The sequence below is a fragment of the Dreissena polymorpha genome, chromosome 1 (assembly GCF_020536995.1).
Source record: "Dreissena polymorpha isolate Duluth1 chromosome 1, UMN_Dpol_1.0, whole genome shotgun sequence".
Classification (NCBI taxonomy): domain Eukaryota; kingdom Metazoa; phylum Mollusca; class Bivalvia; order Myida; family Dreissenidae; genus Dreissena; species Dreissena polymorpha.
The window spans coordinates 102,302,158-102,321,811 of NC_068355.1; the positions used below are offsets into that span (position 1 = coordinate 102,302,158).

At 36.9% G+C, this 19,654-nt stretch overlaps 1 protein-coding gene across 1 annotated transcript; it reads right to left on the bottom strand.

The window, feature by feature from the left end:
- Positions 1-11,216: 11,216 nt before the first annotated feature.
- LOC127865241 (uncharacterized) lies at positions 11,217-19,298 on the bottom strand. The gene is made up of 3 exons (XM_052405278.1): positions 19,174-19,298; positions 17,814-17,961; positions 11,217-16,605 (listed from the first exon to the last, which is right to left on the bottom strand). Exons 1-3 carry the CDS (start codon positions 19,174-19,176, stop codon positions 16,235-16,237), a joined length of 522 nt encoding a protein of 173 aa, XP_052261238.1. The 5' UTR covers positions 19,177-19,298; the 3' UTR covers positions 11,217-16,234.
- Between the last annotated feature and the right edge of the window lie 356 nt (positions 19,299-19,654).

Sequence of the window (19,654 nt, forward strand, 5' to 3'; positions counted from 1 at the left end):
CCCCCGGGGCAGTTTAAAATTTGACCACAGGGGCATAATTTGAACAAACTAAGAAGAGAACTATTACATGTCACTGCATACCAAATTTGGTGGCCCTATGCCATACAGTTATGGACAAGAAGTTTTTTTTAAAGTTTTCACACAAAAAGCCTTATATAAGCATATGTTCAATTTTGTGACCCTTGGGGCAGTGTCAAACTTGAACCCAGGGGCATTATTTGAACAAACTTGGTAGAGGACTATAAGATGCCACAAAATACCAAATTTGATAGCCCTAGGCCCAATGGTTATGGACGAAAAGATTTTGAAAGTTTTCACCAAAAAGGCCTTATTTAAGCAAATTTTCAATTTTGTGACCCCCGGGGCAGGGTCAAATTTGACCCCAGGGGCATAATTTGAACAAATTTGAAAGAGGTTCACCCCAGGAAAAACTTGTCAACACTGTAGAAGTCACATTTCATGCCCAATCTTCATGCAACTTTGTCAAAATGTTTGTCTTAATGATATGTTGAGTTTAAAAGTGGTTCCATTCCGTTGAAAAACATGGCCGCCAGCGGGCAGGGCAGTTTTCTCTATTTGGCTATAGAGAAACCTTGTAAACACATTGGAAGTCACAATTTTTGTCCAATCATCATGAAAGTTGGTCAAAACATTGGTTTTATTGATTTCTCGGACGAGTTCGTAAATGGTCCAGAACGGTGAAAATACATGGCCGCCAGTGGGTGGGACATTTTTCTCTACATGTATATTGTGAAAACATGTGAACACTAGAAGTCACATTTTTGGCCCAATTTTCATGAAATTTGGTCAAAACATTTTTTTCCTTGATATGAGAGTTGAGTTCGAAAATGGTTCCGGTCCGTTGAAAAAATGGTGTCCAAGGGGACGGGCAGTTTTCCTTATATTTATATAGTAACAAGAGGGCCAAGATGGTCCTATTTCGCTCACCTGAGAGAAGTCGGTTCATTCAATCTTTACCAATTGTCAAACTTGACCAAGATATTGTCCAGACAAACATCCTGGTCAAGTTTCATCATTATTTCACCTTCGAGTCATGATCGATGTACCTATGAAGTTTCATGATCCTAGGCGTAAACATTCTTGAGTTATCATCCAGAAATCATTTGTCTAAGTTGAGTCACCGTGACCTTGACAGCCATTGTGTGAATATGTTTTTTGGCACTGTGGCCTTGACCTTTGACCTAGTGACATGATAATCAATAGGGGTCATCTGCGAGTCATGATCAATATACCTATGAAGTTTCATGAACCTAGGCATAAGTTTTCTTGAGTTATCATCCAAAAACCATTTTACTATTTCAGGTCACCGTGACCTTGACCTTTGACCTAGTGACCTGAAAATCAATAGGGGTCATCTGCGAATCATGATCATTGTACCTATGAAGTTTCATGATCCTAGGCATAAGCGTTCTTGAGTTATCATCCAGAAACCATTTTACTATTTCTGGTCACCGTGACCTTGACCTTTGACCTAGTGACCTGAAAATCAATAGGGGTCATCTTCGAGTCATGATCAATGTACCTATGAAGTTTCATGATCCTAGGCCAAAGCGTTCTTGAGTGATCATCTAGAAACCATTTTACTATTTCGGGCAACCGTGACCTTGACCTTTGACCTAGTGACCTGAAAACCGGGGTCATCTACGAGTCATGATCAATGTACCTATGAAGTTTCATGATCCTAGGCCTAAGCGTTCTTGAGTAATCATCCGGGAACCATTTTACTATTTTGGGTCATCATGACCTTGACCTTTGACCTGAAAATCTTGAGGGGTCATCTACGAGTTATGATCAATGTACCTATGAAGTTTCATGATCCTAGGCCTAAGCGTTCTCGAGTTATCATCCGGAAACCATTTTACTATTTCGGGTCATCGTGACCTTGACCTTTGGCCTAGTGACCTGAAAATCAATATGGGTTATCTGCGAGTCATGCTCAATGTATCTATGAAGTTTTATGATCCTAGGCATAAGCGTTCTTGAGTTATCATCCGGAAACCATTTTACTGCTTTGGGTCACCCTTACCTTGACCTTTGACCTAGTGACCTGAAAATCAATAGGGGTCATCTGCAAATCATGATAAATGTATCTTTGAAGTTTCATGATCCTAGGCATAAGTGTTCTTGAGTTATCATCCGGAAACCATTTTACTATTTCGGGTCATCGTGACCTTGACCTTTGACCTAGTGACCTGAAAATCAATAGGGGTCATCTGCGAGTCATGATCAATGTACCTATAAAGTTTCATGATCATTGGCATAAGCGCTCTTGAGTTATCATCCAGAAACCATCTGGTGGACGGATGGACCGGCATGAGCAAAACAATATACCCCCTCTTCTTCAAAAGGGGGTCGGGGGATAATGAGAAAACTGCCCCCCTCCCAGCAGCCATGTTATTCAACTGATCGGAACCATTTTTTAACTCAACTCTCGTATCAAGGAAACAAATGTTCTGAGCAAATTTCATGAAAATTGGGCCAAAAATGTGACTTCTACTGTGTTCACATGTTTTCACTATATACATGTAGAGAACAAGATGTGTTTGTGAAACACAATGTCCCCCTATATGATGTTTGACCTTGTAGGATGACCTTGACCTTGTGAAGGATGACCTTGACCTTGACATTTCACCACTCAAAATGTGCAGCTCCATGAGATACACATGCATGCCAAATATCAAGTTGCTATCTTCAATATTGCAAAAGTATTCATAAAATAAGCGATTTGGGCCACATATATTTGACCTCTGACCTTGAAGGATGACCTTGACCTTGACCTTTCACCACTCAAAATGTGCAGCTCCATGAGATGCACATGCATGCCAAATATCAAGATGCTATCTTCAATATTGCAAAAGTATTTATAAAATAAGCGATTTGGGCCACATATATTTGACCTCTGACCTTGAAGGATGACCTTGACCTTGACCTTTCACCACTCAAAATGTGCAGCTCCATGAGATACACATGCATGCCAAATATCAAGTTGCTATCTTCAATATTGCAAAAGTATTCATAAAATGAGCGATTTTGGCCACATATATTTGACCTCTGACCTTGAAGGATGACCTTGACCTTGACCTTTCATCACTCAAAATGTGCAGCTTCATGAGATACACATGCATGCCAAATATGAAGTTGCTATCTTCAATATAGCAAAAGTTATTGCAAAATGTTAAAGTTGGCGCAAACAGACAGACCAACAGACAGACCAACAGACCAACAGACAAACCAACAGACAGACCAACAGACAGGGCAAAAACAATATGTCCCCCACTACTATAGTGGGGGACATAAAAATGTCCCACCCACTGGCGGCCATGTATTTTCACCGATCTGGACCATTTACGAACTCGTCCGAGAAATCAATAAAACCAATGTTTTGACCAACTTTCATGATGATTGGACAAAAATTGTGACTTCCAATGTGTTTACAAGGTTTCTCTATAGCCAAATAGAGAAAACTGCCCTGCCCGCTGGCGGCCATGTTTTTCAACGGAATGGAACCACTTTTGAACTCAACATATCATTAAGACAAACATTTTGACAAAGTTGCATGAAGATTGGGCATGAAATGTGACTTCTACAGTGTTGACAAGTTTTTCCTGGGGTGAACCTCTTTCAAATTTGTTCAAATTATGCCCCTGGGGTCAAATTTGACTGCCACTATATACATAAAGAGAAAAATGCCCCGCCCACTGGCGGCCATGTTTTTTCACCGATCTTGACCATTTTCGAACTCGGCTGAGACATCAATTGAACCAATGTTTTGACCACCTTTCATGATGATTGGGCAAAAATTGTGACTTCAAGAGTGTTACAAGGTTTCTCTATGGCCAAATAAGGAAACCTGCCCCGCCCACTGGCGGCCATGTTTTTCAAATGATCGGAACCACTTTTGAACTCAACCATGATATCATTAAGACAAACATTTTGACAAAGTGACATGAAGATTGAACATGAAATGTGACTTCTACAGTGTTTACAAGGTTTTTCTTTTTTTTTGACCTTGTGACCTAGTTTTTGACCCGGCACAACCCAGTTTCGAACTCGGCCGAGATTTCATTGGGACAAAGCTTCTGACCAAGTTTCATGAAGATGGGACAAGAAATGTGGCCTCTAGAGTGTTAACCAGCAAATGTTAACAGACGGACAGACATACGACGGACAAAGACCGGTCACAAAAGCTCACCTGTGCAATCAGGTGAGCTAAAAAGGCTTGTAAACAATCATGAATTAAGGTCATGTAACATGCGAGACAACTCTTCTAAATATTTCATTTAAGTTTATAGTAGTTACTCCCCTTTGACTATTAATGTTTTCATAATCTTGGCCCTCTTGTTTACTATATAAATATAAGAAAACTGCCCCCCAGCAGTCATGTTATTCAACTGACCAGAACCATTTTTTAACCCAACTCTCGTATCAAGAAAACAAATGTTCTGACCAAATTTCATGAAAATAGGGCCAAAAATGTGACTTCTAGAGAGTTCACATGTTTTCACTATATACATATAGAGAAAAATGCCCCGCCCACTGGCGGCCATGTTTTTTCACCGATCTGGACCATTTTCGAACTCTTCGGAGATATCAATAAAACCAATGTTTTGACCAACTTTCATGATGATTGGGCTATAATTGTGACTTCTAGTGCGTTTACAAGGTTTCTCTATAGCCAAATTAGGAAAACTGCTCGCCCACTGGCGGCCATGTTTTTCAACAGACCAGAACCACTTTTGAACTCGACCAACATATCATTAAGACAAACATTTTGACAAAGTTACATGAAGATTGGGCATAAAATGTGACTTCTACAGTGTTAACAAGGTTTTTTTTTTTTTTTACCATGTGACCTAGTTTTTGACCCAGCATGACCCAGTTTAGAACTCAATCGAGATATCATTTGGACAAATGTTCTGACCAAGTTTCATGAAAATCGGACACAAGATATGGCCTCTAGAGTGTTTACAAGGTATCTCTATAGCCAAATAAGGAAAACTGCCCCGCCTACTGGCGGCCATGTTTTTCAACGGACAAGAACCACATTTGAACTCAACCAACATATCATTAAGACAAACATTTTGACAAAGTTACATGAAGATTGGGCATGAAATGTGACTTATACAGTGTTTACACGTTTTTTCTTTTTTTTTACCTAGTGACCTAGTTTTTGACCCGGCATGACCCAGTTTCGAACTCGACTGAGATTTCATTGGGACAAAGTTCTGACCAAGTTTCATGAACATCGAACAATAAATGTGGCCTCTAGTGTTCACGAACAAAATTAATGTGGACGGACGGACAGACAACGGACAAAGACCGGTCACAAAAGCTCACCTGAGTAATCAGGTGAGCTTAAAAGCTTGTGAACACTCTAGAAGTCACATTTTTTTACCAATCATCATGAAACTTTGTGAAATGATTGGTTTTATATATATCTCAGACGAGTTCCCAAATGGTCCCGATCGGTCAAAAAACATGGCCGCCAGGGGGGGGGCAGTTTTCCTTATGTGACTAGAGAGAAACCTTGTGATGGAACACTATAGAAGTCTCATTTTTTGCCTAATCATCGTGAAACTTAGTCAATACATTGGTTTTATTGATTTCTCTGACAAGTTGGAAAATGGCTCAGATCGGTGAAACACACTTTTTAGCTCACCTGATTGCTCAGGTGAGGTTTTAGAATTGGTCTTTGTTTCAGATTTTATGAATCTTGGTCAAAATATTTATTTTTGTAAGCAAAGTTTGATGTTTGGTAAGGTGGGTCAACTCAAAATATAGGTCATCAGGTAAAAATCTTACAAAAACACTCAATATGCCAGAGTTTTGGTTCAATAATGATGAAACTTGACCAGGATTTTTGTTTGGCCAATATCTAGGTCAAGTTTGACGTTTGGTAAAGATTAAATGAACCGACTCCTCTCAGGTGAGCGAACTAGGGTCATCTTGGCCCTCTTGTTTAATCATTGCTGCGGTTATTGCTCAGAAAATGGAAAAAAAAAATAATATGTCTACATTAAAGTATGTATGTCAGACTGATTGACCAAAAACTGAAAAAATGTCACATAAATGTTCACACTTAAAAAAGGTCTACCATGATGGCTCTAAAGCACTTACAAGAGTTAAAAGTCTACCTAGAAGGACCATGATGGCTCTGAAGCACTTACAAGAGTTAAAGGTCTACCTAGAAAGACAATGATGGCTCCAAAGCACTTACCAGAGTTAAAGGTCTACCATGATGGCTCTTAACACTTACCAGAGTAAAAAATCTATCAAGAGGACCATTATGGCTCTGAAGCACTAACCAGAGATAAAGGTCTACCATGATGGCTCTAAACACTAACCAGAAATAATGGTCTACCAAGGAGGACCATGATGGCTCTAAAGCACTTACCAGAGCTAAAGGGTCTACCTAGAAGGACCATGATGGCTCTAAAAGCACTTATCAGAGTTAAAAAGGTCTACCATGATGGCTCTAAAACACTTACCAGAGTAAAAGATCTACCAAGGAGGATCATTATGGCTCTGAAGCACTAACCAGAGTTAAAGGTCTACCATGATGGCTCTTAAGCACTTACCAGAATTAAAGGTCTACCAAGGAGGACCATGATGTCTCTGAAGCAATTACCAGAGTTAAAGGTCTACCTAGGAGGACCATGGTGGCTCTGAAGCAGTTACCAGAGTTAAATGTCTACCTAGAAGGACCATGATGGCTCTAAAGCACTTACCAGAGTAAAAGGTCTACCATGATGGCTCTTAAGGACTTACAAGAGTTAAAGGTCTACCATGATGGCTCTAAAGCACTTACCATAGTTAAAGGTCTGCCATGATGGCTCTAAAGCACTAACCAGAGTTAAAGGTCTACCATGATGGCTCTGAAGCACTAAACAGAGTTAAAAGTCTACCAAGGAGGACCATGATGGCTCTGAAGCTATTACCAGAGTTTAAGGTCTACCTAGAAGGACCATGATGGCTCTTAAGCACTAACCAGAGTTAAAGGTCTACCAAGGAGGACCATGATGGCTCTGAAGCACTTAGCAGAGTTAATGGTCTACCATAATGGCTCTAAAACAATTTCCAGAGTTTAAGGTCTACTTAGGAGGACCATGATGGCTCTGGAGCACTTACCAGAGTAAAAGTCTAATTAAAAGGACCATGGTGGCTCTAAAGCACTTACCAGAGTTAAAGGTCTACTTAGGAGGACCATGATGGCTCTGGAGCACTTACCAGAGTAAAAGTCTACATAGAAGGACCATGGTGGCTCTAAAGCACTTACCAGAGTTTAAAGGTCTACCTAGAAGGACCACGATGGCTCTAAAGAACTTACCAGAGTTAAAAGGTCTACTTAGAAGGACCATGATGGCTCTAAAAGCACTTATCAGAGTTAAAAGGCCTACCATAATGGCTCAAAAACACTTACCAGAGTAAAAGATCTACCAAGGAGGACCATTATGGCTCTGAAGCACTAACCAGACTTTAAGGTCTACCATGATGGCTCTAAACACTAACCAGAGTTAATGGTCTACAAAGGAGGACCATGATGGCTCTGAAGCACTTACCAGAGTTAAAGGTCTACCTAGAAGGACCATGGTGGCTCTGAAGCACTTACCAGAGTTAAAAGTCTACCTAGGAGGACCATGATGGCTGTGAAGCACTTACCAGCATTAAGGTCTACCATCATGGCTCTAAAGCACTAAGCAGAGTCAAAGGTCTACCTAGGAGGACCATGATGGCTCTGAAGCACTTACCAGAGTTAAAGGTCTACCATGATGGCTCTAAAAAACTTAAGAGTTTAAGGTCTACCTAGGAGGACTATGATGGCTCTAAAGCACTTATCAGAGTAAAAGGTCTACCTAGGAGGACTATTATGTCTCTGAAACACTAACCTGAGTTAAATGTCTACCTTGAAGGACTTTGGTGGCTATAAAGCACTAACCAGAGTTAAAAGGTCTACCATGATGGCTCTAAAATACAATAGTTTAAGGTCTACCTAGGAGGACAATGATGGTTCTGAAGCACTTAGCTAGAGTTACAGGTCTACCATGATGGCTCTAAAGCACTTACAAGAGATTAAGGTTTACCTAGGAGGATGATGATGGCTCTAAAGCACTTACCAGAGTTAAAGGTCTATCTAGGAGGACCATGATGGCTCAAAAGCACTAACCAGCTAAAGGTGTACTTAAGTCTATAAATAGGAGGACCATGATGCCTCTAAAGCACTTACCAGTTTAAGTAACATTACTACTCAAAATCAACGAAAATTTCGTACAATCTTTTGTAAAAAAAAACATAGCCAATTAAAAATCAGTGTTCCTTATGTCAATTGCCGAAATTTTAACATCAGATGTGCTCTGGTAAAATAGATGTTTGAAGATACAAAAGGCTCTTTGTTTTTCCATTTTAATTTTCCACAACGATATCTATTCATACGACACATGAACACTAACATAGGTTCGTGTGTCGTATGAATAGATATATTCGCGGGAAATTAAAATGTGTCACAAATAAATAAAAATGACCATTTTGTATCTACGAAAATCTATGTAATCATACCACAGCTAGCGTTGAAATTGTGGCTATTGCTATCAGGAACACTGATTGTTTAGGTGTTAATTTTATTTTACTTAATACTTTATGAAATTTTCGTTGATTTTGAGCGTTATAGAGACTTTAAAAGTCTACCTTTTGTCATTAAATAGGAGGACCATGATCGCTCAAAAGCACTTACCAGTTAAAGGTCTACCTTAAGTAAAAGACTTATAAAGGTATGTGTAACCTAATTTTCAAATCCAATAGAACCCAGATTAATACAGGGCCTATATGGTAGTGTCAGCATTCTCACCATGTTTCATCAATCCCATAAATGTTTCTATGGAGTGTTTTTTTTACAGCTTAAACATGGTAGCCTTTTTTTCCATTAAACTAGACCCAGGTTCAAACTTTGCTAAGATATTGTAAAGAGTAATCATCAAGATTGAATCATAAATTCCCCTTCAGTAGTGGAAACAAGGCTTTTCTAAGATTTGACATGGTAACCTAGTTGACGATGCTGCGAAGCATCGTCTAAGTTATCATATCATGAAAAAATTCTTCACAATGGCAACCTATGTAAAAGACCGAGCCAGTGCAATTGAGATAGCTCGATTTTTCTAATCGGCATACCTCGCTGATTATCATTGATAAAGGTATAGGAAGCTCAGCTATAAATAAGACAGCATATTCTGGGAAAAGATTTAATAATAGTTTGAAAACGTTAATTTTAAATCAGTTATATTTAATCCATTATATGTTTATAGATCAATGAAACAACTATCAATTTTCTGTATTGTATTTGACATTTGTCGTGATTCAGTAAATAAATTGCGAATTAAAACGTGTATAATTAACTTTCAACGCGATCAAGAGTGTAAAGAAAACGAATTATTTCAAACCTGTCATTTGTAAACGTTGTAGCGACTATGGTATATAAACAGCATAATAGCTGTAACATATCTGTGATAATTGCTCTTCTGCGTGCTTTCTCATTTTGCATATTTTATAAACTTTTCAAACATAAATTACAGAGCCATATCAGTGCACTTACTATGTTTGACAATTCATTCGTTTGTTGAATATTGTTTGCTGTTTTAAACACATATTAGGTCATATCGCGGAAATTTAGTTAACCTTACCATGTGTTAATAAGCGAACTCACGTATTCAAGTGCTCTTACGACTATGTGCTCATACCCACTTTCGATCCGGAATCATCATGAAATTATTGCCGTACTTACCGAACAAACATGCCTAAGCTTATTGAATTAGAGAAGAAGAACAATAATCAAAAGAGAAAAAGTATATGTTCATGCACATGGGATTGTGAAATCACGTCCGTACACATAGCATCATTAACTTAGGAAAGGAAACAACGAAATATAAAGTTTGGTATGATATACATGTGAAATTAAAGAGCATGGTGTAATTAAAGAGCATGTCAAGTTTTGAATTTATATGCTGAAACGTAATGTTATAACCCACAAACGTTTTACTGTAACAGACAGTTTTTTAAGATAAGTGGTACCGAAAATACACGCTGAATACCTTCTTAAAGATATTTCTTGTTATATTTGATCGAGAATGTAACCCGCCTCCCAGTTTCGCTGAAAGGATCAAGTTCCCCACGGGTACTACTTCCCCGTACCCCCAATTATTTTTTCGTACCCTACATTTTTCTTACTCAATTTTTTTCGTACCCAATTTTTTTTTTAGTACCCAAATTTTTGCTCGTAACCAATTTTTTTTTCGTACCCAATTTTTTTCCTACCCAAATTTTTTTCGTAACCAAATCTGTTTACGTACTTAATTTATTTTTTGGCATAATTGTTGACCCAAAATTTTCGTACCCATTTTTTTCCTACCAAAAATTTTTGTACCCACATACACAATTGTGGTGATGTAGATAAACTTTAATAGATGCTTTTATATCAATCCTGTTCAAAAGCATCGTCATACCAGTACTGTCAGTACTTTGGGTTTTTTAATACATGTGACCCAGATTCGATCTTAACCAAGATATTGTATAGAAAAACACTCAGACAAAGTTTCATCAAGACTGAATGGAAATGTGGCCTTACACTTTTTGAGAGGTAAGGGGCATCTGGTTTACCTCAAACGATAACAGATCACTATACAATTGCTCACCTTTAGGACTTCGTTATCACAGACAAAAGTTAAAAAGAATTCCTCTTCCACATTTACATGACTGGTAATATGCAAAATGTGAGCAACTTTTTTCAAATTGTATCGAAATACAAATAAAACAAGCAAATTCATTGAATTGCTATCCCCTGCCAATATGCTTCTGGACATAAAAGTATTATAAATGACACTCAGATAAAAAACATTTTTTAAAGATGCAAAGGGCCATAACTCCGTTACTAACAGATGGTGTACAATGACATTTGGTGTGAATCATCCTCTTATCTATTAATATATATACTCATACGAAGTTTAATTGAAATCCGCCAAAGCACTTCCATGATATGGCTCCAGACACAAAAGTGCCGGACGGACGGACGGAAAGATGGACGGACAGAAAGACGGATGGACGGACAACGCCAAAACAATATCCCTCCGCCTATGGCGTGGGATAAAAAAAGCATCAAAATAAAGCACAAAAGCTAGATATTGAGTCATACAAAAATAACAAGCATGAAAAACCATGTTCACATATATTGCTTCAATTAAGAATGTATGCATAAAATAAAACTCACAAAACACGAAAATAAAACCTTAACATGTGACACTATAACAAACTATTTTTACAAAATTGTGTACTTTGCAAGATAAAGGCAAAGTAGAACATATCTAAAAACATTTCTTAAAGCAACATAAATACTCAAAATCAACAGATATTTTGTAAGATAAAGTAAACCCATAAAAAATAAGTGTTCCTAATAGCAAAAGTCAAAAGTTCACAGTAAAATGTGGTCTGGCTACATAGATTTAACAAGATACAAAATGTTCATTTGTATTTATTGTTTGACCATTTATTCATATATTATTTACACATGTGTGGCTTATATTTAGCAATCATACATAAGAAAATTATTTAAAAAAGTAAATGTATTGCATTATTAGTTACAGAGTTAGTAACTGATGGTGGGTGGGTATACACCCACAGTAATTTCATACCATAAGAGAGCAAAGCTAGAGTATGGCATGAAATTACTGAGGGTTTATATCCCATACACCATAATTTGCTAACTGTGTAACAATTATATCTAACCGACTATATTTTCCTTTCTGTGTTTAACATATCATCCAATTTTGTTCCTACTAAAATTTATTACTGAACAAGCTCTCTGTACTTTTATTTTACCTCAATTGACTACGCAATTCATGACCCATCTTGTGTTACCTAATTTATTTGACGAAACACAACAGCTTAAGTTCAATTCTCTGGATGTTAGGGAAAACAATTCAGATGTGGTTGTTTATTTAAAAGTAAAATATTTATTGAAAAAAACATTGAACGAATCCAAAACTTGTTTTGGATTGCGTGTTTGTCGTGCATAATTGTAAACTTTGATGGGAATAAAATAACTCGCTCCAACAGGATTACTATTATGTAAATTGTGTTTAGGGTCAGAATGGTAAGTTTTCTATACAAATGTTATAAAAACAAATAGAATCTAATGTGGTTTAAAATTAATTTCGTGAATGGGATGGCAGAACAGAAAATGGAAAAGTTGTCATTGAGGCGTATCTTTGATACTAAATTCATTTTTTATGACTCCTGATAAAGCTGAAATAGTGTCATCAATCTAATCTACAGCAGAGTTTCAAATGCAATTGCTATTTTAATTATGCCAATTGTGTTTAATTACAATTATTTATATAGTTGGTTCCCCGTACATATGAAAAAAATCATATAATAACAAAACTTATTTTGGGGTTCATCCAACAGATGCCTTTTTTGACATTGATGGAAGTATGGAAATATCTTGGGGTGTATGGAAAATACACCATGGGCATGTAACTGCTATAAGCCAATCGGATTAAGTCATTTTTGTAGGAGGTGAGATATGGGGTTTTTTACACAAAAAATAATATCTTCTCTTATTGCTACATAAAATAATGATAGAGTAATAATTTCAATCTCCAATAACTGTTTAAAATGTCATTGAAATTCCTTGGCTGAAGAAACAAATATAAACATTGCTTTGAAAAAATTAAAAAAGTATATAATCTCATTTAAAAAATCACAGTAAACAATCCAGAGATTCTCTTAAATATTTTAAACACAGCCTGAGGCTAATACAGAACAAGAGGGCCATGATGGCCCTGAATTGCTCACCTGACTAACCAAATACAATCCCAACCCAGTTTTCACCAAGATAAACATTTTGATCAAATTTCATAAAGATTGGATGAAAACTGTGACCTCTATTGTCTACACAAGATTTTTCTAATATTTGACCTATTGACCTAGTTTTTAACCCTAGGTGACCCAAATACATACTCAACCCAGATTTCATCAAGACAAACATTCTGACCAAATTTCATGAAGTTTGGATGAAAACTGTGACCTCTATTGTCTACACAAGGTTTTTCTATTATTTGACCTAGTGATCTAGTTTTTGACCCTAGATGACCCAAATACAATCCCAACCCAGATTTCATCAAGATAAACATTCTGACTAAATTTCATTAATAAACTGCGACCTCTATTGTCTATACAAGGTTTTTCTATTATTTCACCTAGTGACCTAGTATTTGGCATAGTGACCTAGTTTTTGACCCCAGATGACCCAAATACAATCCCAACCCAGATTTCATCAAAATTAACATTCTGACCGAATTTCATAAAGATTGGATGAAAACTGTGACCTCTACCGTCTACACAAACAAATTGTTGACGGTTTTTCTATTATTTGACTTAGTGACCTTGTTTTTGACCTCATATGACCCAAATACAATCCCAACCCAGATTTCATCAAGATAAACATTCTGACCAAATTTCATAAAGATTGGATGAAAACTGCGACCTCTATTGTCTACACAAGGTTTTTCTAGTATTTGACTTAGTTTTGACCTAGTGACCTACTTTTTGACCCCAGATGACCCAAATACATTCCCAAGCCAGATTTCATCAAGATAAACATTCTGACTAAATTTCATAAAGATTGGATGAAAACTGCGCCCTCTATTGCCTTCACAAGGTTTTCCTATTATTTGACCTAGTTTTTGACCTAGTGACCTAGTTTTTGACCCCAGATGACCCAAATACAATCCCAACCCAGATTTCATCAAGATGAACATTCTGACCAAATTTCATAAACATGAAACTGCGACCTCTATTGTCTACACAAGGTTTTTCTATTATGTGACCTATAATGTGACCTAATTTTTCACCTAGTGACCTAGTTTTTGACCCTAGATGACCCAAATACAATCCCATCCAAGATTTCATCAAGATAAACATTCTGATTAAATTTCATAAAGACTGGATGAAAACTGTGACCTCTACTGTCAACACAAACAAATTGTTGACTGACGGACGCACGCACACACGCACGCACATATAACGGACGCCGGACATCACATGGTCACATAAGCTCACCATGTCACTTCGTGACAGGTGAGCTAAAAATGTAAAAGAAGCAGCTATTTTGACTATATCAAAATTATATACAAGTAATGAATAATCAACATTAAAACTAGTCTTATGAATTAACAAGAGGGCCTGAAAGGCCCAAAGTCTCTCACCTGAGATTCAAAGGAACTGAGCTTTTCTGTGCAGCCCAAAATGTCATTAGAACAAATGTTCTAACCAACTTCCATGAATAGTGAACACCCTGGTGGCCATGTTTTTCAAAAGACCGGATACATTTTCGTACACATCCAAAATATCATTACCTAAAACAAATCTTCTGACCAAGTTTCATGAAGATTGGACAATAAATGTGACATAAAGAGTATTAACAAGTTTTTACAATAGCCATTTAAGGAAAAATGCCCCACCCCCTGGTGGCTATGTTTTTCAACCAACTGGAATTTTTTTTAAACTCGTCCAAGATATCATTGGGACAATTCTTGTGACCAAGTTTTATGAAGATCAGACAATAAATGTGGCCTGAAGAATGTTAACAAGGTTTTACTTTAACCATATAGCCATATAAGGAAAAATGCAACGCCCTCTGGTGCCCATATTTTTCAACCAGAACTATTTGTAAACGCATCTAAAATATCATTAGGACAAATCTTCTCGCCAAGTTTTATGATGATCGGACAACAAATGTGGCCTCTAGAGTGTAAACACGGTTTTACAATAGCCATATAAGGAAAAATGCCCCGCCCCTTGGTGGCTATGTTTTTCAACCAACCCAAACCATTTTCAAACTCATCCAAGATATAATTAAGATGAATCTTCTGACAAAGTTTCATGAAGATCAAACAATAAATGTGGTCTATAGAGTGTTAACAAGGTTTTACAAAAGCCATATATATCCATAAAAGGAAAAATGCTCAGCCCCCTGGTGGCCATGTTTTTCAAGCAACCTGAACCATTTTGGAACATGTCTAAGATATCATTGGGACAAATCTTCTGACCAAGTTTCATGATGATCGGACAATAATTGTGGCCTCTAGAGTATTAACAAGATTTGCTATAGCTATATAAGGAAAAATGCCCCGCCCCCTTGGAAGCCATGTTGTTCAACCAACTGGAACCATTTTCAAACTCATTTAAGATATCATTGGGACAAATCTTTTGACCAAGTTTCATGAAGATCGGACAATAAATGTGGCATCTAGAGTGTTAATAAGCTTTTACAAAAGCCTGGAATATACATATATAACCATATAAGGAAATAAGCCCCAACCCCTGGTGGCCATGTTTTTAAAGCAACCTAAACCATTTCAAATCTAGTCCAAGATATCATTGGGACAATTCTTCAGACCAAGTTTCATGATGATTGGAAAATAAATGTGGCCCCTTGAGTGTTAACAAGGTTTTACTATAGCGATATAAGGAAAAATGCCCCGCCCCCTGGCGTCCATGTTTTTCAACCAACTAACATCATTTTCGAACTCGTCAAAGATATTATTGGGATGAATCTTCTGATCAAGTTTCATGAAGATGGCTCAATAAATGTGGCCTCTAGAGTGTTAACAAGGTTTAACTATTGCCATATATAGCCATATAAGGAAAAATTCCCAGCCCTTGTGCAGCCATGTTTTTCAACCAACCGGAACCATTTTCGAACTCATCCAAGATATAATTAAGACCAATCTTCTGACCAAATTCCATGAAGATTTGACAATAAATGTGGCCTCTAGAGAGTTAACAAGGCAAATATTGACGCTGAACGACACACGCTGGATAAAAGGGGATCACAAAAGCTCACCATGAGCACATTGGATGAAGTAAATCATAAACTTGAAAAATACATCATGATTAAAAACCCAGATAACATTTACTTTATATTGATATTACAATAATGTTTACCAATACTTCAGATTTCAACAAAAAAACAACTTCAAAAATGTAAAACTTGCGAGTAACATTTACTTTATCTTGATGATACTGATAATTTTGATCAATATATTTGCAATATCATCTTCAATTCAAATTGGTTAAACAAAAAATTGAACCCATCCATCCCAAGTCAAAATGAAATCAACCAATCTGCCTATATGTAGGAGCTTGGAGGCTTCTAATAGTTTCCAAACTATGGTCCAAGATCCAGCAAGCATTTCCTGGACTGGTCATGGTCATAATCCTCCTGGGTGTAGAGGTTGTCTCCCTTATGAAGGTCACCACCCTCTCCATGATTGCCTCCCTTTCTACACTCCTTATCCTGAATGTAGTGGTTGCCTCTTATATTGCCACTTTCATTAGCTGGTTTGCATCCCTTACGAAACTCCTCCCAAATGTAGATGTTGTCTCCCTTGTGGTTGCCACTTCCCTCTACAGGGTTGCCTCCCATTGACAGACTGCAAGGGCTAGATCCCAGTAGAGCTCTGGGCCTGGCTTGTCTTGCAGTGAGACGTTTAAGAGCAAAAACCAGCAGCAGGAGGATCACGACACTGGCAAACACACCTGCAACAGTTTGAACATGAATCTTGACCAAACAGTTCTTTCATTTTATTTAATTTTTGGCAACTCAGTGTGTTTTTACAATAAAAAACATGAGAAGACTTTCAAGTATTGTTCATCTTGAAAGTAGAAAAAACATAGTTTATACATAAAACACCTAGGAGAAACAAAAGATGGCTGTAAGCCATGTATACCCATGCCCCAGTTACAAATTAGTCATCAATACAAGTCTCTTAATGGGCATCAATAAAATGGCTAGAACAGGTCTGTTGTAACAACCTGTCAAACAGTTTTCACAGGTATTTCAAATAGTACTTCAATGTCTCCAATAATTAGGAAATGCTACGTCCAATCCCAAGATTTTTTTTACGTTAATTGAAAGTCTTCTTAAGGGATTGCTATCTTGAGTTATTTCCATTTCTTAACTGAAAACTGTACATGTTACAAGCCCAAGTGATCTTGATCTTTGACATTCAAATCAATGGTTGTTTTTCTATCCTCCAAGCGTATTAATTGGATGATCAAAGCTCAAAGCGTTCTCTAGATATCTTGCAGAACACCTCATTGTTTGAAGGGGTGATTTTTACTGATTTTGAGAAGCAGCCCTGGCCCCCTCACTTTGTGAAAAATGAGTCGCGAACTTTAATTTTTTTTTTTTAATGAGTCGCGTCAACTTCTGAAAATTGTGAAAAAAAAAACGAGTGGCGCACTTGTACAAATTGTGAAATTCAGTTTGTTAAGAATTAGTATATTAAAAGATGTTTAATACTTGCATCATATTAAAATGTCTTTAAATAATGCATTAAAATCATATTTCATTGCCTTGACAATTTCTTTCAACATATAACCATTGATATCAACAATATTTTGACTGGTAAACTCTATCTAAAACCATAGAAAAGCCTCAATACTGTCAATATCTTGTCTTGCTTATGTATAATATTTAATCAAATTTTAATTTTAAATTGTGAAATTGCCATTTTGGACAGTTTTAAGCCCAAAAAGTTCAAATTTCACAGCTAAAATTGCCGTTTTTGTCAAGTTAAGTGGCCTTAGTAGATTTGTGAAATATCCTTGTCAAAATTGTGAAATGGCCATTCATGGCCATTCTCTAAGAAGGAAAAAAAGCCCTGTGATATAATAATAATGATGCTTATGATGATGCCAATAATACGGATGATGAAACATCAACGTGTTTAACATCTACATACCTATTGCATATATTGCAATTGTTACCACATTTGACTCGGGTGCAAATCCCCCGAAGCACACTGCAATTTCAGGAGTGTTTTGCACAGTCAACAATGGGTCAGTGGAGACTGACGCTGTCATGTGCTTGAAAGTGATGTCCGTCTCATTCTGAAAGAACATAAACAAGCTCGAAAATATTGGCATATTTAACCATGCAGAGCTTTTTCTAACAATTTTGGGAACATGATCTATACCAGTGAAATTGGTTATTATAGTGATAATTTTATTATTAAATCTCACTTAAAGCAGATACTCAGAAAAAGATCAGTTACATGCATGGATAATAAAACTTCAAAACTCATTATTTCAACACTTAAATAGCTTGATTTACAAACACTTTGAAGTCAAACTTTAAATAGGGAATTTTGAGACAGGGAAAAAGGACACAAAGTGCATCTTCATTTTCAGTGTTTTTTTTTCCATTTATATACTTTTAAGGTAAACAAAAAAAGAATACACAGATTATGTTTTTTTTATTATCTGTATTTAACATAACTTCCACTTCAGGTTTGATCATTTTTGTGGTGACAGGTAATGAGCTAGATTGAACTTTACTGGTACGCAGTTGTTAACCACTATCGACAAAGGGGGGGTTTGGGGACGGTAGCCCCCGATACTAAGGAAATATATAGGATAAAAAGGATTATAAGGTGTTGCGTTAGTTGTTATGTGTTAGGTGTTAAGGGTTAGGGTTAGGGTACGCTGTTTGATGTTAAGTGTTGCGTACCGGTAAAGTTCAATCGTCGTAAATCATTGTGTATCCCTCCGTGGTCCATTCGAAAGTAGTGCCTATTTCTAAAGAGTTCCTTTTCTCTTCTTGAATATAAGCAATTTAACAATGTGAGACATGTCTTTTGTGGTTATTTGTAATATCCTGTATGTGTCTGGAGTACTTTGATGCCTTGGATTGGAAGCTAACTTAAAAGATGGACTTTTGAGGGTGTGTTTTCTATTGTGTGGGGCTTTTGTCGAAATTAGGATTCCGAAACACGTTTTTCTACGGTGGGTTCATTTGACAGCGATTTTCTTTCTTAGAAGTTGCGAGACGGTACGTTTTTGATTGCAATTATTGGAAGAGGACAGATCCATCTTTAAAATGATACCAGGTTCGGAAAATTTGATGCGTCGAAAAGGCAAGAAAAATGCTGTGAAAGTTGTCAGTTTTATAATGGGAATCGGAATTAGTGTAATATAACCTCTAACAGGATCAGATTAAGAATGACTATTTTTACATGGTTTTTGCCTTAACGAAATAGAAATTTGAGCTGTACGCATGCACTTATGAAAGATTAAAGCAACCAAGAAAAACTAATGCCTCACCATTCTGGTTATCGACGTAGACTTTTTTCAAAAAAAGATGTACACAGCGGTCGTTGCTAATAAATTAAAAGTAGAATTTATGTTAGAGGTTACAGTATACTAAATACTTTTGGTGTTCAATTGCTATACCCTATAAAAATGGAACGGCACTTATTAAAAGACACAATTCTCTGTATGGGCACATGGCATAACTTTATTTTTTGAATATTTCTGTGTGCATGTGTTAGGGAAACCATTGTTGTATACTACAAATTCAGTGTTTAGCTTTTAGTTTGGAGACTACATAATACTTTGACAGATAGCGGGAAACCCTCATCAACTGGAGAGAAGCCGGTAAAAAGATGGCCTTAAAACGGTGACCGTTGATTTGCGTCGAGCTCTTTCTTAAATACTGGATGACCTATCTTTTTATTGTTTATATCAATTCGGTTTGGAATGCTGTTTAAGTAAAGGTATGGTTATAAGGGGGTCTACGGGCAAA